The following is a 19,197-nucleotide window of genomic DNA, read 5'->3' on the forward strand; positions in this document are numbered from 1 at the left end:
TAATTTCGGTTTTAATGTAGATATTGGGCCATTATCTATTAACAGTATGATAATATAATATTCTTCTTTAATAAATTTTAATTTTTTGTTATTAACTTTTAAAATATTTCATTTTCAAGCACTAAACTTGAGCTTATCTATTATTTTGGCCCATACATACAATTATAAATAGGATAAAGTACAAATTTCATCACTAAACTTTACTCTCTCTCCTATTTTACTTACAGAACTTTAAAAGTTTTCAATTTTCTCGATGAACTCAATACATTGAATTTTTTTCGTTCATTGAACTTTACTCTCTCTTATTTTTGTCACTCCGTCATTAAATAGTTAACAGTGTTAAAAATAACGCCGTTTTAAAAAAAAATTCACCAAAACGACGTCGTTTTGCATATATATAATAACCTATTTTATTGTCGTTAACTATTTAACGGCCGAGTGACAAAAAGAATCCATTGTATTAAGTTCAGTGAGGACATTGAAAAGATTTAAAGTATTTTGAGTGAAATAAGATAAAAGATAAAATTCAGTTATTAAATTTATAATTTACCCGTGGGTTTTCACAAAAAATTAGTATAAAATTATTCTCATTTCACACTTATTTATTCCTTTTATGTTATTTTTTAAAAATTTTTACTTAATCGACTTAATTTTAAGATATATTAACTAACACTAATGCACAATAAAGATGCATAAAAATTAGGCATGAGATCATGCCCGCAGACTCGTAGTTTTCTGTTTTCAAGCTGGACCACTGAATCATTGTCTTTCCTTGATGACTTCCACTTCCAATGTTTACTTTTTATTGTTATATTCGCCTTTAGTCCCTATATTTTAATTAATTGTCTACTTCAGTATTTTCTAATAATCTGATCGAATCGAATCTATATACTTTTATTAATTTATAAATCAAATAAATTGAGAACCGGAAATTACTAAAATGCCATAATTCTATATTTTCATTTAAATATTCAAAGTGTAATGTTTCTATCTTTAAAAATAGAATATTATAATTATATAGTTTCAAATTAAAATTGTATTTATTATTTAAAAAAATAAAAAAAATTACGTGGGCCTCGATGCCCATTTCCCCATTTAGTATTAATAAGGCCTAATACGCAAATGAATTATACAACCCAATTTCACAATTTGAATTAATAACTCAAGCCCAATAACTAAAATTCTCTGCAGATTCGCGACGGTAAATAGAGAGGAAAAGGGAATTCAAAACAAGAGGGCGGGACTACCACTACGCGAACTACTTTCTCATCCCCTCCGAAATTCTTCTCCTAATTTGTAGTTTCAGGTTTGTTTATCTACTCTTTCTTTCTTTAACGATGCTAATTGAGTCGGGGATTTGAAGATTTTTTTATTAATTTTATATTTCATTAGATTCTAGCGATCTTTGATGCGGATGAAGATCTCGTCACTGAATCGGTGTCTTTCTCTCGTTTTTTTTCATTAAATTCTGACTGTTTATACGCTTAATCAAATTTAGAGCGATAAAACCCAAAAATTATCAGTGCAAATGGCGAAGCGTAGAGCTAAAAAAGCTGTTAAAGAAGTTCCAGCACCAGTTGAGTGCGGAGTAGAGGTAAACGACAAGGAGGGCCAAAATAAGGAGAAAAGATTCGGATTAATGGATCAGGAAGGTACGATATTTGGTTGTCTGTGCATTTTACCTTGAAACAGCTTTGAATTGATATTATATTTGGTTATCTGTGCATTGTACCATCGTTTTATGTTTTAGAGCAACTTTTGGGATGTAAATTCAAGTAATTGAACTATGGAAACTGTTTTGAATTGGTCTTATAGTTCAAGTGTTTGTGCATTTCATCATTGGTTTTGTTTTAGAGCACCATTTTAGGATATATGTTTTAAGCGAATAGAACTATAGAATCTGCTTTGGAATTGCTTATTATGTTTACGCAGTTTAATTGTTTTGTTTTTTCTGTAACAGTTGAGCAGCAGTGTGCTGCAATTAGGGCTGTCCGGGATGTAGAGATTGACCATTTGCTGACTGCTTTGCGTTTATTACGTTCATACTTTAGTGAAGAGCAGCTTCAGACGCCTGCATTGCAATTTTTTAATGAGAACCTCCCAAATCTACCAGTTGTAAGAAATGCAGAAAATGGACAGTTCGAAGTGCAGTGGAAACACGAGGATGGTAACCTCTCCATTCATGATGCCGATGGAGGAGATATCCATGCTTGTCTTTTGCATCGCATGTCCTTAGTTTATGCTAACCACCCTTCTATTCCGTCTTACGGTGGCTTTGAGTTGTCAACTGAAGCAGGTAGTTTTGAAGCTTTTGCAATTTATGATGCTAATATTAAATTTGATTTATTGTATTGATTTTGTCTGAAACAAGTTTCCTTGTTGGCAGCAAGAATGAGCCTTCTAAGAGCTGACAGTCAGCAGAACAAGGACTTCGTATGTTCTCTTTATCCTGCATCAGAAACTAGTAAAATAGTATAACATGGCTTCCTTTTTTCTTTTGGGATTGAATAGATTTGGAGTTACAACATTTAACGGGTGCTTGGATATTCCTGCATTTATTATCATCTTGTAGATTGGGAGCTACCTTTGTTCTAGCATATTTTCATTATCTATGTCATTTTGCATCACTTTTTGTATGAACAACTAATTTCCATCCTCTCACTGACCATGATTTAGTTGTAAACGAATAAAAATGGGGTTTTCTGGGGTTTTACACATGCCATTTTTTGTACATTGTTGCAAGATGTAGACAATGAGTACATTAAAGCATGCTTGACCTTTCATCCAGCCATTGATGTTATGTTATAGATTGAAGAGTTTATTATACTATGTTAACTTAAAATTTTCTGTTTTGCAGATTTTGGAGGGGACATCTGAGAGTCAGATGTTTGGAATGCATGAGGCTCTTCAAACTCCTGGGGTCTGTACCTTCATATTTCATACTATTTCCACCCTTTTTTCTTCATAAACTAGGATTCTAGTTTATCATTTTATTTGTGTGTATAATTTTTTTGGGGTGGATTGCTTGCATGATTTTTCTGGGTTAAAGTTTCTTATGATAATTTTAGGTTTTACTTAATATCAAAATGAAAACTGGAAAAAAGGAAAACAGTTCATAATGATGAAGACCATTTGTGATTGGGCAATTGGCAGAAATAAATTAAAACTGTTAAAAGCTTGTTCCAACTATTGAGGATGAAGTGGCTTCCATTGTTTATTTAATTTATCCATTGGATTGAAAAGAAAATGGTTGGAGGCAAACGATCATTGTTATGCACTTTTCAGTTATTAGATACTATCATTGCTAAATTAAGTCATTGATCAATATTCTGCCGGTATAATTTGGCTTGTAGGATAGTTATGATAATTACATGTAGTTTCTGGTTGTTTTAGTTAACCATCTTCTGCTATGTTGCTATGGCTCTTTGATTATTCATTAAGTACACGTGCTATGTCTAATGCTTATCTAGACATTGGCATAGATCCTACAAATACATAAGAAAACTTCAATCCTTTTTTTTGGAAAATACCTGTCTTAGTCACTAAGGAAACAAACACTCGCACTCTAGTCCAAGGAAAGTAAATCTTTTGTCCGCAAAAGCCCTCACTAAAATGGTTTATCTTATTTTGCTGTTATTTCAGGTGACCAGCCAAAGGTTATCAGTTGGAATGACACCCAAAACAAAGAGGTTGCCGAAGCCTGGAGAGATTCTTCTTTCAGTCCATGGCTCACCCCTTGGCGTCTACAAAGAGGATAATATGGAAGCCATATATGGTATCATTTTAGTGTTGTTTTCCCTTGTCTTTATAATTTTCAAGGTCAATATTCAGTTGAAGATGCAGGTTTTGGCCTAGTGGCTCATGTATCCCTTGACACGAATCGAGCCTTCAGGCCAGCCAAACCTTGGTTATGGATGGCTCAACAATCAAATCATTTTTGTATTGCTTATTAAAACATAATGGTTTATGTGTTTTCATTCATATGCGATATTTTCTTGAAATACTCATATTGCCCCTTTGTCATTGTTCTAATTTCTGTGTTTTTGTTTGCAGAGTCTGATGAGGGTTGATTGGCTTCAAATCTATGCAACATTAGCAATAAACTTCAAAGGCCCTTGAATCATCCTACTGGTTGTTATTATAATACACTGTTATATTTTGAATATGACTGCTCCCGAAGTTTGCTTAGGATCTATTTTGTTACTTTTTCTTGAATTTGATCTTGTCTCTGTTACCCGAGCTCAAGTTATCTAGTTGAGTTATTGTCCATGTCAATGGCTTTCCAAAAGAATCTGCAACATGCAATCTTAGTTTCCCATTTTAACTGAAATGTGCTTTGTTATGGAATAGTGATTACTATATCTATTACTTCGATTATTTAGCGTGAATGTCAAGTATGGATAAGTATATATAGTCTTTTCTTTATAACCATATTAGGGCAATTCTTCTAACTTAATTTGTTCGTTCATAATGTCAAGATTCTAATTGTCATATCTTCATTTTAATGTTTGAATATGTATATAGTCTTTGAACAGTCATATCTCTATTTCAATATTTGAGCATGTGTAACACTCAAAAGGAAAATAGAAAAAAAAGGAGTTTGAATCTGGTCTGCTGAAGATTCTTTATTTCAGTTCATTGAAACATTTGAGATGATTTTACGTTAATGGTGAGTTGCAGAGAGTACAGTGAATATATTACGGGATTTTTCTGTTTGAAGAAGATTGAGACTTATCTGTAAACATGGGGGAATTGTAGGGGCATTTTTATAAATATGGAAGAAAATTGAAACTCAGCTGTGCATTGTCAATTGTTAAGATAGATTCTGAATAGATACTAGCTAGTAATCATGACAAGCTAATGGGTTAATAAATTTGTAAGAAAGAAGAGTCCCTTTTTATCGTGCTTCGGATATCAATTTTGTATAGGTTATTCACCCTATACAGTTACTAATGGAAATGAATTGCTGAATAAAAATTGTAGGGGCATTTTTATAAATATGGATGAAAATTGAGACTCAGTTGTGCATTGTCAATTGTTAAGATAGATTCTGAAGAGATACTAGCTTGTAATCACGACAAACTATTGGGTTAATAAATTTGTAAGAAAGATGAGTCTCTTTTTATCGTGCTTCGGATATCAATTTTGTATAGGTTATTCACCCTATACAGTTATTAATGGAAATGAATTGCTGAATAAGCAAGTTTTCTTAAGAAACATGATAAATTGTTTTTGTTTTCTAAAACTTTGAACCTTTTGTCCCTTAAAGTTACATGTGTCCTTGAAACATGATAGATTGCTAAAGTTTGATGCATTTTAGGTCTATTTAAGCGTTTTTTATTTTTTTACAGATGGCAAGGACTCAAAAGAACAAAGCAACAGCTCATCATCTGGGCTTGCTCAAGGTGAAAATGTGCTTTTTTTTTTTTGGAGTTCTATTTTGGTTCAACTTTGGAATTATGTCATTGAATTAAAAGATGCTTGGTTTGCATTTTTTGTTGGTGTTCATTTTCACCAATCGAAATTATTTGTGTTATCGGTCATTTGGCATTAGGCTAAACTTGCAAAGCTACGAAGAGAACTCCTTACACCTTCATCAAAAGGAGGAGGTGGTGCAGGTGAAGGCTTTGATGTTACCAAAAGTGGAGATGCAAGAGTTGGCCTAGTAGGTTTCCCTTCAGTGGGGAAATCTACTCTTCTTAACAAGTTGACGGGGACATTTTCAGAGGTATGAATGACTGTTTTTTTATGTCACAATGGACCACTGACCACATGAAACCAATGCTTGTGTCTTCTGTTATCAGAAATGCTAGTATTGAAAAACCCTTTTTATTGCCTTCCAAAAGACTTATGAAACATGCTCTTATCTCTACCATACCAAAAATACATTGTCAAAACATTAAACATTGAAATTTTCTGGAAAGGAATAGGGTTAACCTAGTGTGAAAGACTGATAAATTGTGTAGACTGGACTTGTGAAGTTTATTATGACATTATGTTGCTCTTAATCTTCTCGTACTGTAAGGTACTAATGCCCATCAAATGTTAGGTGCATATAGTTCTGGAGGTCCGCCCCTTGAAATACACGGAAAATAGGAATAACTAATCATGTCAAGCACATATCAGTGTCCAAAATGCATGAACACCCCCCCCCCCGCGGGCGGGGTCTGACTCTGAGTAGCCTATCTTCCCTTAGTTGACTTTGCATGTAAATTCATTTGTCTTTGGTCTTATGTAATCTCTTATATTGACTGAACATAATGTTTAGCATGATTATTTTTTGGGGTTGGGGGTCAGAGGGAGTATTGAGTATAACATGTTTACTCTGGAGGCTTCTGCCGAATATAGTGCAGGAACTTATGAAGACTGATGGACTTGTTTCTTTTTTGTGGTTTATAGGTTGCTTCCTACGAATTTACTACACTAACTTGTATTCCAGGTGTAATCATGTACTTTTTTTAAAATGCTTAATGTACTTTTTCTGTATTCGTGGTTGATTAAATTTTAGTAAAAGTTTTGAATAGTTGTTTCCCTTTCGTTTGTTGTACTATTTTACCTTTGGGAGCAATGTATATCATATGATAAAACAGGGTGGTTGTTCATTCCATATTCTGTTATATGTTTTTGTGTTGTTTCATTAATTCTGTTTAATATTTTTTTTTATAGAAGTTGGAGGTCTCATTAAAAACTCCCTTCATATTCTTCCACATACTTAGAAGTATGTTGAAGAACATTGGAAGGAAGAAATAAGTGTCTCGTATTTTATTAAATATAAGACCAAGTACATGTGGTAACACCGAACCCTCATACGAGAATATACACCATTACAAACCATATCACCTAAAAATCTTCCATCTTCAATCAAAAAGCCTCTAAGACAATAGCCCTATTTCTAAAATACACCTCAAGATGTAAGATAACATAGCAAAATAAAACCAACAATTACAACCACAAACTTTAAAAATGCCTCTGAATATAACTGCCGAACAATCACGATCCAATTGGAGGAACAAGTTCTAATGAAATATCGCAATCTTCAGGGACCCAAGAATTAAGTTTGAAGGAAGGATCAACTTCATGCACCAAGATTTTGAATAAATTATCACCGACCTTCAACTCCAACAAATCATCAATTTTCCCTTGAGCATTTGTGAGTATTTGAATTTTAGCCCGATCAAAAGACGATGGAAACTCACAACTGTTGTCAATTGCTATTAACTTGTCCCACTTAGTTGCAATGTTTTTGAAAGTATCCCAATTCCAAGCGTGGAAAGGAATACCTTCGCAAACTAACCACACGCGCAGGCACTCCACCACAAGGCTCTCTGACCAAGTTTCCACTCTGGAAAACCATTATGCAAGAGTCTCTAACTTATCATCTTTCACGCTTCTCAACGAATCAGAGTCTTCAAAAACCATTAGAACTACATTTCCAGCAGCTCTCATTAGCGTGAAACCAGCGAGACCTTTAGCTTGCATTTGGTTAGCAAGATTGACTATTTTGATGAAGTTCTTGCACCACCCTACAAGACAGTTACTCAACACTTGAAGTTTATCTTCGTCCACAACACCCTTAACTTCACAGTGTTTATTCCTCGAAACATCTACCATCCCAGACTTACGTTGAACGACTGTCGAGGTCTTTCTCCAATAAAACTGTCGAGGATTATATTTAGCCAAGGAGACTCTAATTTTATTGCCGTAAATAAGAGCACCATTCATGTTTGATATTGCTTTCCTTGCTTCTTCAATTGTTGCAAAGCCAATGAAACCAAAACGAATTCCTTTCGCATTCCTTTTATTAGGAATGAAGGCATCAATAACATGACCGTGAGTGCAAAATAAAGATCCGAGTCTCTTCCAATGGATCTTCTCCGGTAGGTTCTCAATGAATATTGTGACGCATCCACTTCTATACCCATTACAACCATTTGTATGACCTTCCTTCCACCAATTTAGAAATCCGTTTCTTCTCCTTCTCGCTACTTCAGAGGATTTTTCATTGGAATGCCCCTTCGTAGTTAACTCCTTGGTTCCATGGTGATCAACATCAGCAGCATAAGGAGCGGGTGTTGCCTCTACTATAGAAAGCTTCTCAATCCTATAATTCCCACCTTGTGAAGGAGACATACCACTGTCATCAATCCTAACAACAGGTGGATGACTGTCTAATGTTCCTTTAACAGAGCATTTTCCAAAGAATTGGTTGAAAGTGGTCTTTCACCCGACCTCGTTGAATATACTCTTAAATTTTGCTGATTTTGGGGTATAGGAGAGTGCCTGTAGGTAGTCCCATCGGACTCAACTGTCCAACCTGCCTCTCGGGCCAAGGCTGCCAGTACATCATTCATAGCAGAACGTACAGGAAGAGGGAAATTACCATACTGCCTCAATCTAGCCAGCATACGTCTAGTGAAGGCTCGCCTGTTCCGTTTTCGAAGCTTTGACCTCTCCTTTTCATTCTCCCTCTCACGTTTCTCCTTGCCGGAGTATGAAGTATTGGTTGCGCCGTCGGATCCATAGGGAGTATTGGTGTGGCACGTAGAGGCTGCACCTGCCGCTGCTGTTGCATCGAACCCTCTAGTTCGCCTGGGCTGAGACGGGGGTTGGGGTTCCATGGTGAGGTCTGGAAATAAACAGAAAGTTGGAGGAAATGGTATTTTCCTGCTGAACCAGATTACTGGAAATCAATGGAGAATAGAAACTATTCTCGACACTTGGAAAGGGAGTTCTGGTCACGAGAAGACGCTGAGTCCGGTGGTGAGGCAGTGTTGAGCACGGACGGCGGGAAGCGGTTAAAATCGGCAGTGGACTTCGTTAAGATCTGCGTTGATTGAATGTCTCTATCACAAATCTAAGGCCAGATTTGAAAACACCGTGGGCCGGCGATCTTCCCAGGAAAAAACGGCGTCAAAACAGTGGTCGGAGTGTGGCGGCGAACGGCTGACGGCGGACAAAGGGTGGATGTTGGTGGAGAGAATAAATATCAAAAATGCCTGGGCTCGTGGAAATTTGAAATTTGAAATCGCTTGGGTTAGAGAGAAGCCAGCTTCTCTCACTAACACGTGATATGCAATATGAAATTAATTCTGTTTAATATTCATATTGTGAAATACCCTTTTGTTTTAAGTTAATGCTTTTAAACCAGTGAATCGTGAAATGCTTTTGGTTTCAAGTATTGGCTATTGCTCGATGCCTTAATTATCAAGAAAACTTCGGTATTTGTGATGAATTTGTTGTAAATCAAATTTCACCTTGGTTATGTTCAAGAACTGTGATAAGTTTTATGACATTTTTCCCCGCTTACTACATCATGACACTTGATTACTTGTTGATATAACTTTTTTCTAGAACACAACAAACTAAGTATAATGCCTTATCATGATTTGCAGTTGTTGGATCTTCCGGGTATAATTGAGGGTGCTAAAGATGGAAAGCGTAGAGGAAGACAGGTGAACACAATTACTTTGTCTGACGTGGCAAATAACTTCTTTGTTTCTTCTACCTTTTCTTATATGTTCAAAGTGTTTGTTATCTGCTAATATTTTTGCATTAGAATACTTGAGAATAATTATATCTGCTCTATAAATAAAGCTTCTAATTGCTCATTTATTTTGTTTAATGTTTACGGTTTAGGTTTAGGGTGATTTTGATTTACAAATTAGAATGGTAATTTTGCATTTCTATAGTTTCATGGTAATATCTTTGTTTATCACAAAAAAAATGGTTTTGCAACTTAAAGTGGTTAATTTTTCATGTTCATTAAAGATGTTATTGCCCATAGCAGGATTGTTTTTTGGTTTAGATGCTGCTGATTTCTGATATTCCTTTCCATGCTCATCCATTGTTGTAAGTATTTTAAAGAAATGCTACTTTATCCAGGTCATCAGCACTGCTAGGACATGCAATTGTATTTTAATCGTTCTTGATGCAATAAAACCAATAACTCACAAGCGTCTTATTGAGAAAGAGCTTGAAGGATTTGGTATAAGGTAGCATCAATTACTTTCTTTTGCCTCTTGATGGTTTCATCCTGATTTTATTTTGGCCTCTTTTGCATTGCATTCCTAAGCCATTCATAAACATTACTATGTTGCTTGTCGCCGAAGCGCTATCAATATGTGGACCTAAGGGTATTCTTTTCCTCTCTTTTTGTTATATTTTATTTTCTAAGCAATTTCAGTTTATTGCTACTTGCTGCCTATTCACATCCTGGATTTTAGTTTTGCCCTGCAACTAATGTTTGTTGTCAGTAGTTATAACTGATCTCCTTAATATGGCATAAATTTGCCCTACAACTAATGTTTATTGCTACTTGGTGCTTGGTATATGTAATTGTAGTGGGATGAAATGTCTGTCATGTTGATGCTTGAGTTATTGTTTTCTAATGGATGATTGTTTACTTTTTGGTTATCATTAATTCTTGATCTTCTGCGTGGTCTACTGACTAATTCCTTTTTGCTTCAATGAAACAGATATGTTGAAGAATATCTTTTTGGAGGTTAAGAACAAATTTGAGACAGCTTTGGGAGTATTTAGGAAAGAGAAGATCACCATTGACCCAGATGACCCAGCTGCTGTCTCTCAGTATGCAAATGTTATGAAGACAGTTAGAGAAAAGTAAGTTCTTTTTGTACTTCTCTTTCATGTTTGACTTGCTCTCCACTCTATTCCTTTGAACATTTGCACTTTTTTTTATCTAGTTGAGTAAATTGCACTTGCTACTCGCCAGAACACTGGAAAGGCAATAAAGTGGTAAGTAAAAAATAGATATTGAGAAAGTTTCTTTGCTCCTGTCACTAAACCTTTTTGTTGCTATATTACTTCATCCTTGCTGTAGAAGGAATGCTCGACAATTGTCAACACCCCTCTCGCAACCAACCCCACCCAGTTCCAGTCTCACCCACCCACCCAAAGGCCGAAAACTGTATTTATCTCATAGAAGTGCTAGTAATTAGAACACAAAAATAATCACTTAATAATCTAAAGAGATTAAATCAAATGCCATTGTCATGTTCAATTGTAAAAATTTGTTTTAGAAACATCAAATTTTACATTTCTGAGAACTTTGTAATTACAAGCTATTGCATGCCTGCTTGAGATCTGGTGGATAATGTCTGTATGGGAAGTGGATTTAATAAATTGCAACTGCCTGTACTTTCTATCATTTACAGTTTTTGAATAACACCTTCACCATTTTTTTAAATTTAAGCCTCTACGAAGATAATGCTCTTAGACTATTTTCTGTTATTTGCTATGAAAACTGGCTTCAGAAGCCCTTGAGCCAATATTGATTGGACTCGAATTAAACTGTTATTAAACCAGCACGTCAAACGGTTTGAGATTATGTCTTTCTACCTTTTCATTTTTCTTAAAGGACATGTGTCTTACACCTGTGCCGACACATATCTGAACATGGGTATGGGATATGACCCTCCAAGGACTCTCAAATTATATTGAAAAAGCTACAGAAATTGAACACACACACATATATATATATATATATATATATATATATATATATTTTGATAGGACATATATATATATATATATTTGGCACTGACACTCGAGTTTGAGTGCAATATGTTTGAGTAGCTTTGTGAATAAAGTAGCTAATTCCCAGCTTGGTTAATTTCCCGTTAAAATGAATTGGTTGCTAATTAGAAACTATTCTTCTTACCTTCCTACCCTCTCGAAGTTGTTTTAACATTGTTGCACAATCTCACTTCCTTACAATATGCTATCTTGTCCTTGTAAACAAGACGGGATAGTGCATTGAATTTGACATGCATTTCATTGATTTATAATTTGTCCTTGCAGGGCTGGCTTGTTTTCATAATCTCAGAGGATCCAATACACCATTCAAACACGAACTCAGGACATTCCAGATGTCCGAACATATTTATTGACATTGAAGGATATAAGGATCAAGTATGTCTATCCCTACTTTGAGTTGCTTATCTTTCATAAATCCTTTATATTGTAATCAATAGGATATTTTGTAGTTTATGGCCTATTTGAATCACGGAAATAGCTTGTTAAACGGAAAATGAATTGAGTCAACAAAAAAGTTGCCTATTTTTCTGAAGCAAAACATGTTTTGGTCATTCAAATGACCCACCTACATTAGCGGGTGCATTTGCACAGTTTGCACTTTGCATTTTTTTCCAAAATATCAAATTTACTACTTTCTACCCTTTTTGCCTGTTATGTGAATATTATTTTCATTGCAATGCTGATTTTTCAGGAAAAAGATAAAGCCAAACTATGGAAAATGATTTCTGCTGGACCATTTGAACAGCAGGCAATAGCATGTTTTCCAAAAAGTTTTGGGGAAGCAATTTCCATGAAAGAAACAAAGCCTCAATTTCGTGTCTGTTTTTTCTGGCATGGTGCATGTTTATGTGGTTCCCATTCTCATAAAGTTCATTCCCTTCTTTTTGTGAAGGTTATAGCTTTCACTGATGAAAATACCTAGAATCTTGTTTTGCAAGGGATTTTCCTATTATGCTCGACTTGAAACTTGTTGACAGTATGGACTTCTTCTGACCATTTTCATATTTTCTTTTCATGAACTTTCAAGTACTTGCTTCAATGACAAATTTTCAACGATCATAATATCTACTTGAATGGATTCATCCTGTTAATTTTCTTCATATCGTTTTCCCTACTGAAGGAGAGGACTCACTGATGAACTTGGTACTGAGGCTATGATGATGGATGCTTTGGAGAAAGTTGAAAAAGAAATCAAGAAGCCTCTTATGAGGGATGACAGAAAATCAATGGCTCTTCTCACAGCCGAGTTTGATAAGATTAACAAGAAGTAAGCATTCTATTCAGTAACTGAGTATGCCTTGTTCTTTTAACCATTGACTAGGATTTTCTGGAAATGGAAAATCCTGCAAATTGCGTTCTTGGACTCTGAAAAAGACTCTTAATGCAATTCCTACAATGGGCCTGTGGTGGGAAAAAATTATCCGTTTTTTTTCTAATCATATTTCACATTGTCCAATTTCACATAATGGCTGCTGTAATATGTGATTTTCGCTATCGAAGAGCTTTAAAATTTCTTGTCCCTAAAGTGCAGAATTATGTTATACTCTCTGATGATGAGCTTTTGTTGAGATTTATATTTATGCTTGCATCCGTTCATAAAACGAAATTGTGAGTTATGATTATGACTTCATGCCTTCTTCGACTCTTGGTCTTACTAGGCTTGGAATCCGGAAGGAAGATCTGCCCAAGTATGAGCAAACACTGGAGCTAAAAATTGCCAAGGCACAATTAGAGGAGCTGAAGAAGGATGCTCTGGAAGCAATGGAAACAAAATCGAAGCGGTATGTTAAAAGTTCTATGTTTTTTTGCTACGATGAATCTCTTTCGTTTCACACTATGGGTTGTTGTGGAGTGGCCACTGGGACTTTTGGCTGGTGATTGGATGAAATTGGTTTAGCTCCTTGAAGCATAGGTCTCAGAAATGTTGGATAAACATTTTATTGTATGCTATGTTACTTAAGCCTGGGACGAGTGTCAGATATGAATATATGTTCTGTTACATGTAAACTTGTTGGGCATAAGTTTCAAGCATGAGCTATGTAGGAAAATGAAGATTCCGGGTAATGTAGTTTCTATACACGTTTTTGTTGATCTTTGGTGTGTTAGAAATTGATGCGGTTTTTGTTTCATCTTCAGGGATGAATTCAAGGATGAGCAAATGCCTGATGTAAAGTCATTGGACGTCAGGAACTTCATCTGAAAAACTCAAAATTTGCTCTTGGTGGTTCCAGTTCTGTTCGAGAATCGGGTAAATTGTTTATCATTTCGCTGTAATAATGATGATGATGATATAATGACAGTTGCAATAAAGAAGCGACTGGTGACTAAGCGAAAAACCATCAGATTTTAACGAGTTTTTCTGTCTTATGGTTGCGATTTAACGACACTGCATCTCAGTGGGGGAATTCAATGCATGAAGCTCCGACTGCTTTTGTTTTCATTAAACTGAAGGTTTTGGGTTGAATTTTCTACTTATTGTGATTTGGTTCCTCCTGTGAATCACTGTAAAGGGATTAGGGGTTGGGTTGAATTTTTGGACAATCTGACCCGAAAATATACCGTCTCCACCCTTAACCCAACCTGTGTGTAGGGTGATTTCATTCGACCATGAGATAAAATCTAAACTTGGCTCCACTCGACTTTGATACGAAATTATTTTTTAAAAATATTATTTGATAAAATAGAGATCTAATTGAAAAAGTAATAAAGGGTATTATTGTCATTATATTAAATACATAAGATCTAATTTCATTATTTTTTAATTTAGGTTGGGTCGAGTATTCTTTGCCTTGAACCCAAACTTGATTTTGACCTAAATCCGTTTTGATTTAAAGCCGAGTTATTAAAAAAAAGAATCTAACCCAAAATTTTTGGATGGGATTAGATTCCATCGGATTTGGGTTCCTACTAACCCTAGATACGCCTATGGGTTTTTTCGGCCTAATATGGTTGCCTAACAAAAAAATTTGCCCAGTAAGGCATATAAAAGTATTTTGGATATATAATATTTGTTACATTATTTAAGGAACACGTCATGTTGAGGTGAATAATTTATTTAATATTTTTTTTTATTTAAATTTATCATGTCGAGCTGATGAGTTTTAATAAAATATAATTTTTAATCAACTTTTATCACATCGCGATAAAAAATTTAAATAAAAAATATTTTTTTATTTGAAACTAATCACTTCAATTTAAATGAGTTTGAGTCACTGTAAAAAAATACTCTAGATCTTTAAATAAACTACTTTGGGCTAAATAATTAATCTGTATGTCATGTTGGACTGATTTTGCCTACGCCTTGGAGGTATAGATAAATCGTTTCTTGGTTAGTATGTTCAAAAAGGCCTAGAATTAATATTTTATTCAAATAAAACCTCATGGTTTTATTCAACTTGTGTAAGCTTTTAATTTTAACCAGCTCTAAGTGATTAGAAATTTAAAAAAAATATATATATATATATATATAGTGGAACTAGTGGATTAATTAAGGTTAAATCATGAAAAGAAGTGTCTTCAGTCCTCGCTTCTTCCTCGTTATCCCAACCCCATTCAACCCCTGACCACGTGATCCGCACGTTTAATTCCTATTTTTGAGGATTTTGCCCAAGTTCTGTAAAGATTTATTTGTTAATTAACCCATGTTATTATGTATGCTATCAAATTGTATAGAAGTAAACAATTTCACATGGCACGTTAATAAATAAAAAATCCGATTAAATCTAATGAGTGGATAAAATCAAAAAGAAATTACTCTATCAAAAAAAAAATCGAACAATAATGGGGTGCTGGCTGGCTGGATGCGGGGCCGTTTGAGTGAAATTAGAAATCGGACAAGGTGATGAAATCAGCGCCGTCGCTTTGGTTGAGATCGCGGCGTCATCGTCGACTGTCCCAGTTGGCAAGGCTCGGGGTCGCGTGGGACCACCTTCTCCAACTCACTGAGCTTCTTCGCTGAGAGAGAGAAATTAAATAAAATAAAATAAGAGTTTGTTCAGTTTATTTTATTTTTGTTTCTGCCCCACTTGCCCCCAACGCATTGCCCGGACTTTGTCTGCTGCCCGGCACTTATCGGGTTAAACCTCCAAAAATTTATTTGTTTAGTTGAGATAATCTATGTTTAGGCTGTAATAATACACATAATTAATTCAGTAAATAATCGTTTAATTCATACTCACGACAAATATTATATTTATTCAAGAGCCAGCTGTTGTCTAGCAGGCCAGAGTTGAAGTCGGATTTTAAGCAATTTGCAATTCCAGCAAACTAGAGTTGAATTATTATTGAAATGATAAAAATAATATTTTTATAAATACATTTAATGACATTAAATTAAATCAACCTTTTTATAAGAGAAATTAAGATAGAATATAATATTTAATTAGATATTTAAATATTATTACTTACAAAAAATGAAAATGTGTTAACTTTTTAGTGCGATGTGTATTTTATGAAAGGGTAAATTACACGGTTACTCACTGAACTTTACTCTCTCCTATTTCACTCACCTATTTTCAATTTTTTTCAATTTGCTCACTGAACTTTAGACATTAAACTTTTTTGTCACTCGACCGTTTACTCGGTAAAGGGATGCTCACGTGACTTATTTTAATAGTAAAACATGTCACACATTTACTCATTGAATTTTACTCTCTTTTTCTCTATTCTATTTCACTCAATGTACTTTTATTTTTTTCAATTTTAATTTAACGACGTTAGAAATTTAACTGTCGAGTGACAAGAAAAATTCAATGTCTAAAGTTTAGTGAGCAAATTAAAAAAATTGAAAGTACAGTGAATAAAATAGAAGAGAGAGTAAAGTTCAATGTGTAAGTGTGTAATTTACCCTTTTATAAAATTTAAATTGATAAAATTCAAAAAGATTAATTAAAAAATCAAATGACAGAACAAACACATAGATCAAGAGTGCTTGTTTAATGGGAAACATTATCGTAACAAAATAAATACTAACTATTTATTTCCGTATGGGGACATCGCAGCCGTACATTCCGCAGATTGAGAACTTAATTTAATTATTTTTTTATACACAAAAATTTAAGTCAATGATGACCATCTCTGTCTAAGTCAGGGAATATATAAAATCTAATTTAGATTTACGTAAGAATTTATATATTATTCATTAAGAGTGACGATAATAAAATTCGAACTTAATATTATAAATTCAAATTCATGAATCTAATCACTTGTGCCAACACTCGTTAGCGACAACTTAATTTTATTAAATAGTCTAACGGACTCCCTTCTTTTTTTAAAAAAAAAATGGGGAAAATAATTTTTATTAAATTTTATTATCCTCATTTTTGTCCTTGCACAACGTTCAACTTTTACTTAATTTTCTTTTAAAAAATAGCGCGTCCAAATTTTCTATTCTAATTTTATTAAAAAACATTAAATCGAAAATTAAAAATACGTTCAATTCGATGAATTTATTAAATTTTAATATTCGTCTAACCAATTCGATTAATAGAAAAAATAATAATACTGTCTTTGTATTTCAAAATTTTGTTTGTATTTATCGAGATTTAGATTTAAACTTTTTAATTCTCTATTTTATCAAACCAGTGAATCCAATAATTAAGAAAATTAGGAGTTTACCCGTCCAAGTTTTGATAAAAAAAAAATTATATTTTTAATTATTAAAGATTATAATATAATTTTTTTTTATTTTAGTTCGGTTAAAAAATACTATATAATTTTATTTTAAAGTAATTTATATGGGTACAAGCAAGCACATGCAGTGCATGAAAAGAACAAATATTCAATAATTTTATAATTGGGCAAAACCTTGGAATTTCGATCCTTGAGACTCGTTGAACTATATTGAAATTTATCACACATAAGGTTAAACGAAATTTTATTACCCGGATAAATAAAACCCTTTTTTATGATCTATATTTTCTAGTATTTAACTTTTTATATAAAAATATAATGATTAAACTATATATTACTTTAATTTCCAAATAAAAAATAATTATATTTATATTCATTTTTTTATTAGGTAAGGTGATTACAAAATAGTATTTATTCTAAGTACTCTTAATCATTTGACAATGAACGCTCAATCACCTTTGCAGTCGCTGGTACTTGAACCCGTAACGTCTAGGAACAACAACGATTCTTTTAACCACTGAGGTAATTTGGTTCGTGTTATATTCATATACACTTAAATGTACGACTTTATGAGTGTTGTGATAATGTTTTTTATTATATTTATAACTTAAATTTAATATTTATTATTTATTAAAATTTATGAATGTATAAAATTTATTTAATTTTACATTTTAAAAAGTAAAATTAAGAGTTAAATGATATTTTGATGATTGAATTTGTGTCGTCATTTTGATTTTTTTGGTGTAATTTAACTCCTAAATTATTAATTGTGATGTACGTATCATGTAATATATGTATTGGATTTAACTTTTTTAAGAAAAAAATCTAAAGATAAAAATAATTTTCAATTTGTTAAACAAAAAAGTTTAACATCCAAGCACAAACCAACTTATCCTAGTGGTTAAAATAATTACTCTTGTTCTTAGAAGTTATGGGTCCGAGCATCAACGACTGTAACAGGATGATTGAGCGTTCATTATTAAATAGTTGAGAGTATTTAGAACATATACTACTTTGTAATCACCTTAGCTTAATAAAAAAATGCAAAAGGGTAACTCTTACCCCTATAGTAGACCTAATTTTTTACTTTCACCCATATCGTATTTTCGCATCAATTTAGCCTTCGAAGTTGCTCAATTGTATCATTATATAACCCTACCCTTAACCCTAAACCTTAAATTATAATCCCTAAACCCTAAATCATAGCCTATTACCTCTAAATATTAATTTAAGGCTTATAATTTAGGGTTTCAAGTTGAGTAAGAGTACAAAATGATGCAATTAAATAATATTAAGGACTAAATTGATGTAAAAATACGATACGATGGGAGTGAAAATGATAAATTTTGTATACTCCCAAAGGTGACCCTTAAAAGAAAATTAACATACAATATATGTTATATGGCACGTTTCTAGAGTGCCACGTGATTATTTTTTTGTAACAAAAAAAAGCTGAAGTAAAATGCATCACGATAAATTAGTTTAAGGGAAACAGTGAAATAAAAAAATCTCCACGTACGAAAGTCATAATAAGATACAATTTCAAGGACTAAAATACCATTTAACCCTAAAATTAATGATGCACTATATTGAGACAACCATTCTTTATCATTTCAAATTCCGAAACTGGGAAATAAGGGAGCAAACATGAAATAAGCAAAAATGGCAGGGTCAAGAGGACCGCATTGCAGAAAATTGGGAGCAAAATAGTCAAATTGCAAAGATTAAAAAAAAATTGAACCCCACAGCACTTAAAACTGAAATGAACATCATCTGAATTGACCTCTCACCCTTTCCCTTAACAGCTATACACACAAATATATACACTTTTCTTGGAGAATTATTAGCCTTCATAATTGCATCTTTGTTAAGGATATCATACCAGCCAGTCACCGTCACTCGTATCCGACTCGTAAAGTTTCGAATCAATCCGATATCTTTATCATGTCGATCGAGAACCGGAGTTTTTCAAGTTCCGAATCAACCCGATATCTTTATCATGTTGATCGA

General features: G+C 33.5%; 1 protein-coding gene and 1 pseudogene across 1 annotated transcript; both read left to right on the top strand.

Annotated features, from left to right (window-relative positions):
• The first annotated feature begins 1,217 nt into the window (after nt 1–1,217).
• Nucleotides 1,218–10,186, top strand: LOC120181589. Its single transcript, XM_039186680.1, has 8 exons — nt 1,218–1,306; nt 1,499–1,652; nt 1,961–2,296; nt 2,387–2,433; nt 2,858–2,920; nt 3,643–3,775; nt 4,054–4,253; nt 10,175–10,186. The coding sequence occupies exons 2-7, from the start codon at nt 1,529–1,531 to the stop codon at nt 4,068–4,070; spliced, it is 720 nt and encodes a 239-aa protein (XP_039042611.1). The 5' UTR covers nt 1,218–1,306; nt 1,499–1,528; the 3' UTR covers nt 4,071–4,253; nt 10,175–10,186.
• LOC120181764 lies at nt 5,302–13,763 on the top strand (annotated as a pseudogene).
• The last annotated feature ends 5,434 nt before the right edge of the window (nt 13,764–19,197 follow it).

This window comes from Hibiscus syriacus, unplaced genomic scaffold (genome assembly GCF_006381635.1).
Source record: "Hibiscus syriacus cultivar Baekdansim isolate YM2019G1 unplaced genomic scaffold, ASM638163v2 tig00112530_pilon, whole genome shotgun sequence".
Taxonomy (NCBI): Eukaryota; Viridiplantae; Streptophyta; class Magnoliopsida; order Malvales; family Malvaceae; genus Hibiscus; species Hibiscus syriacus.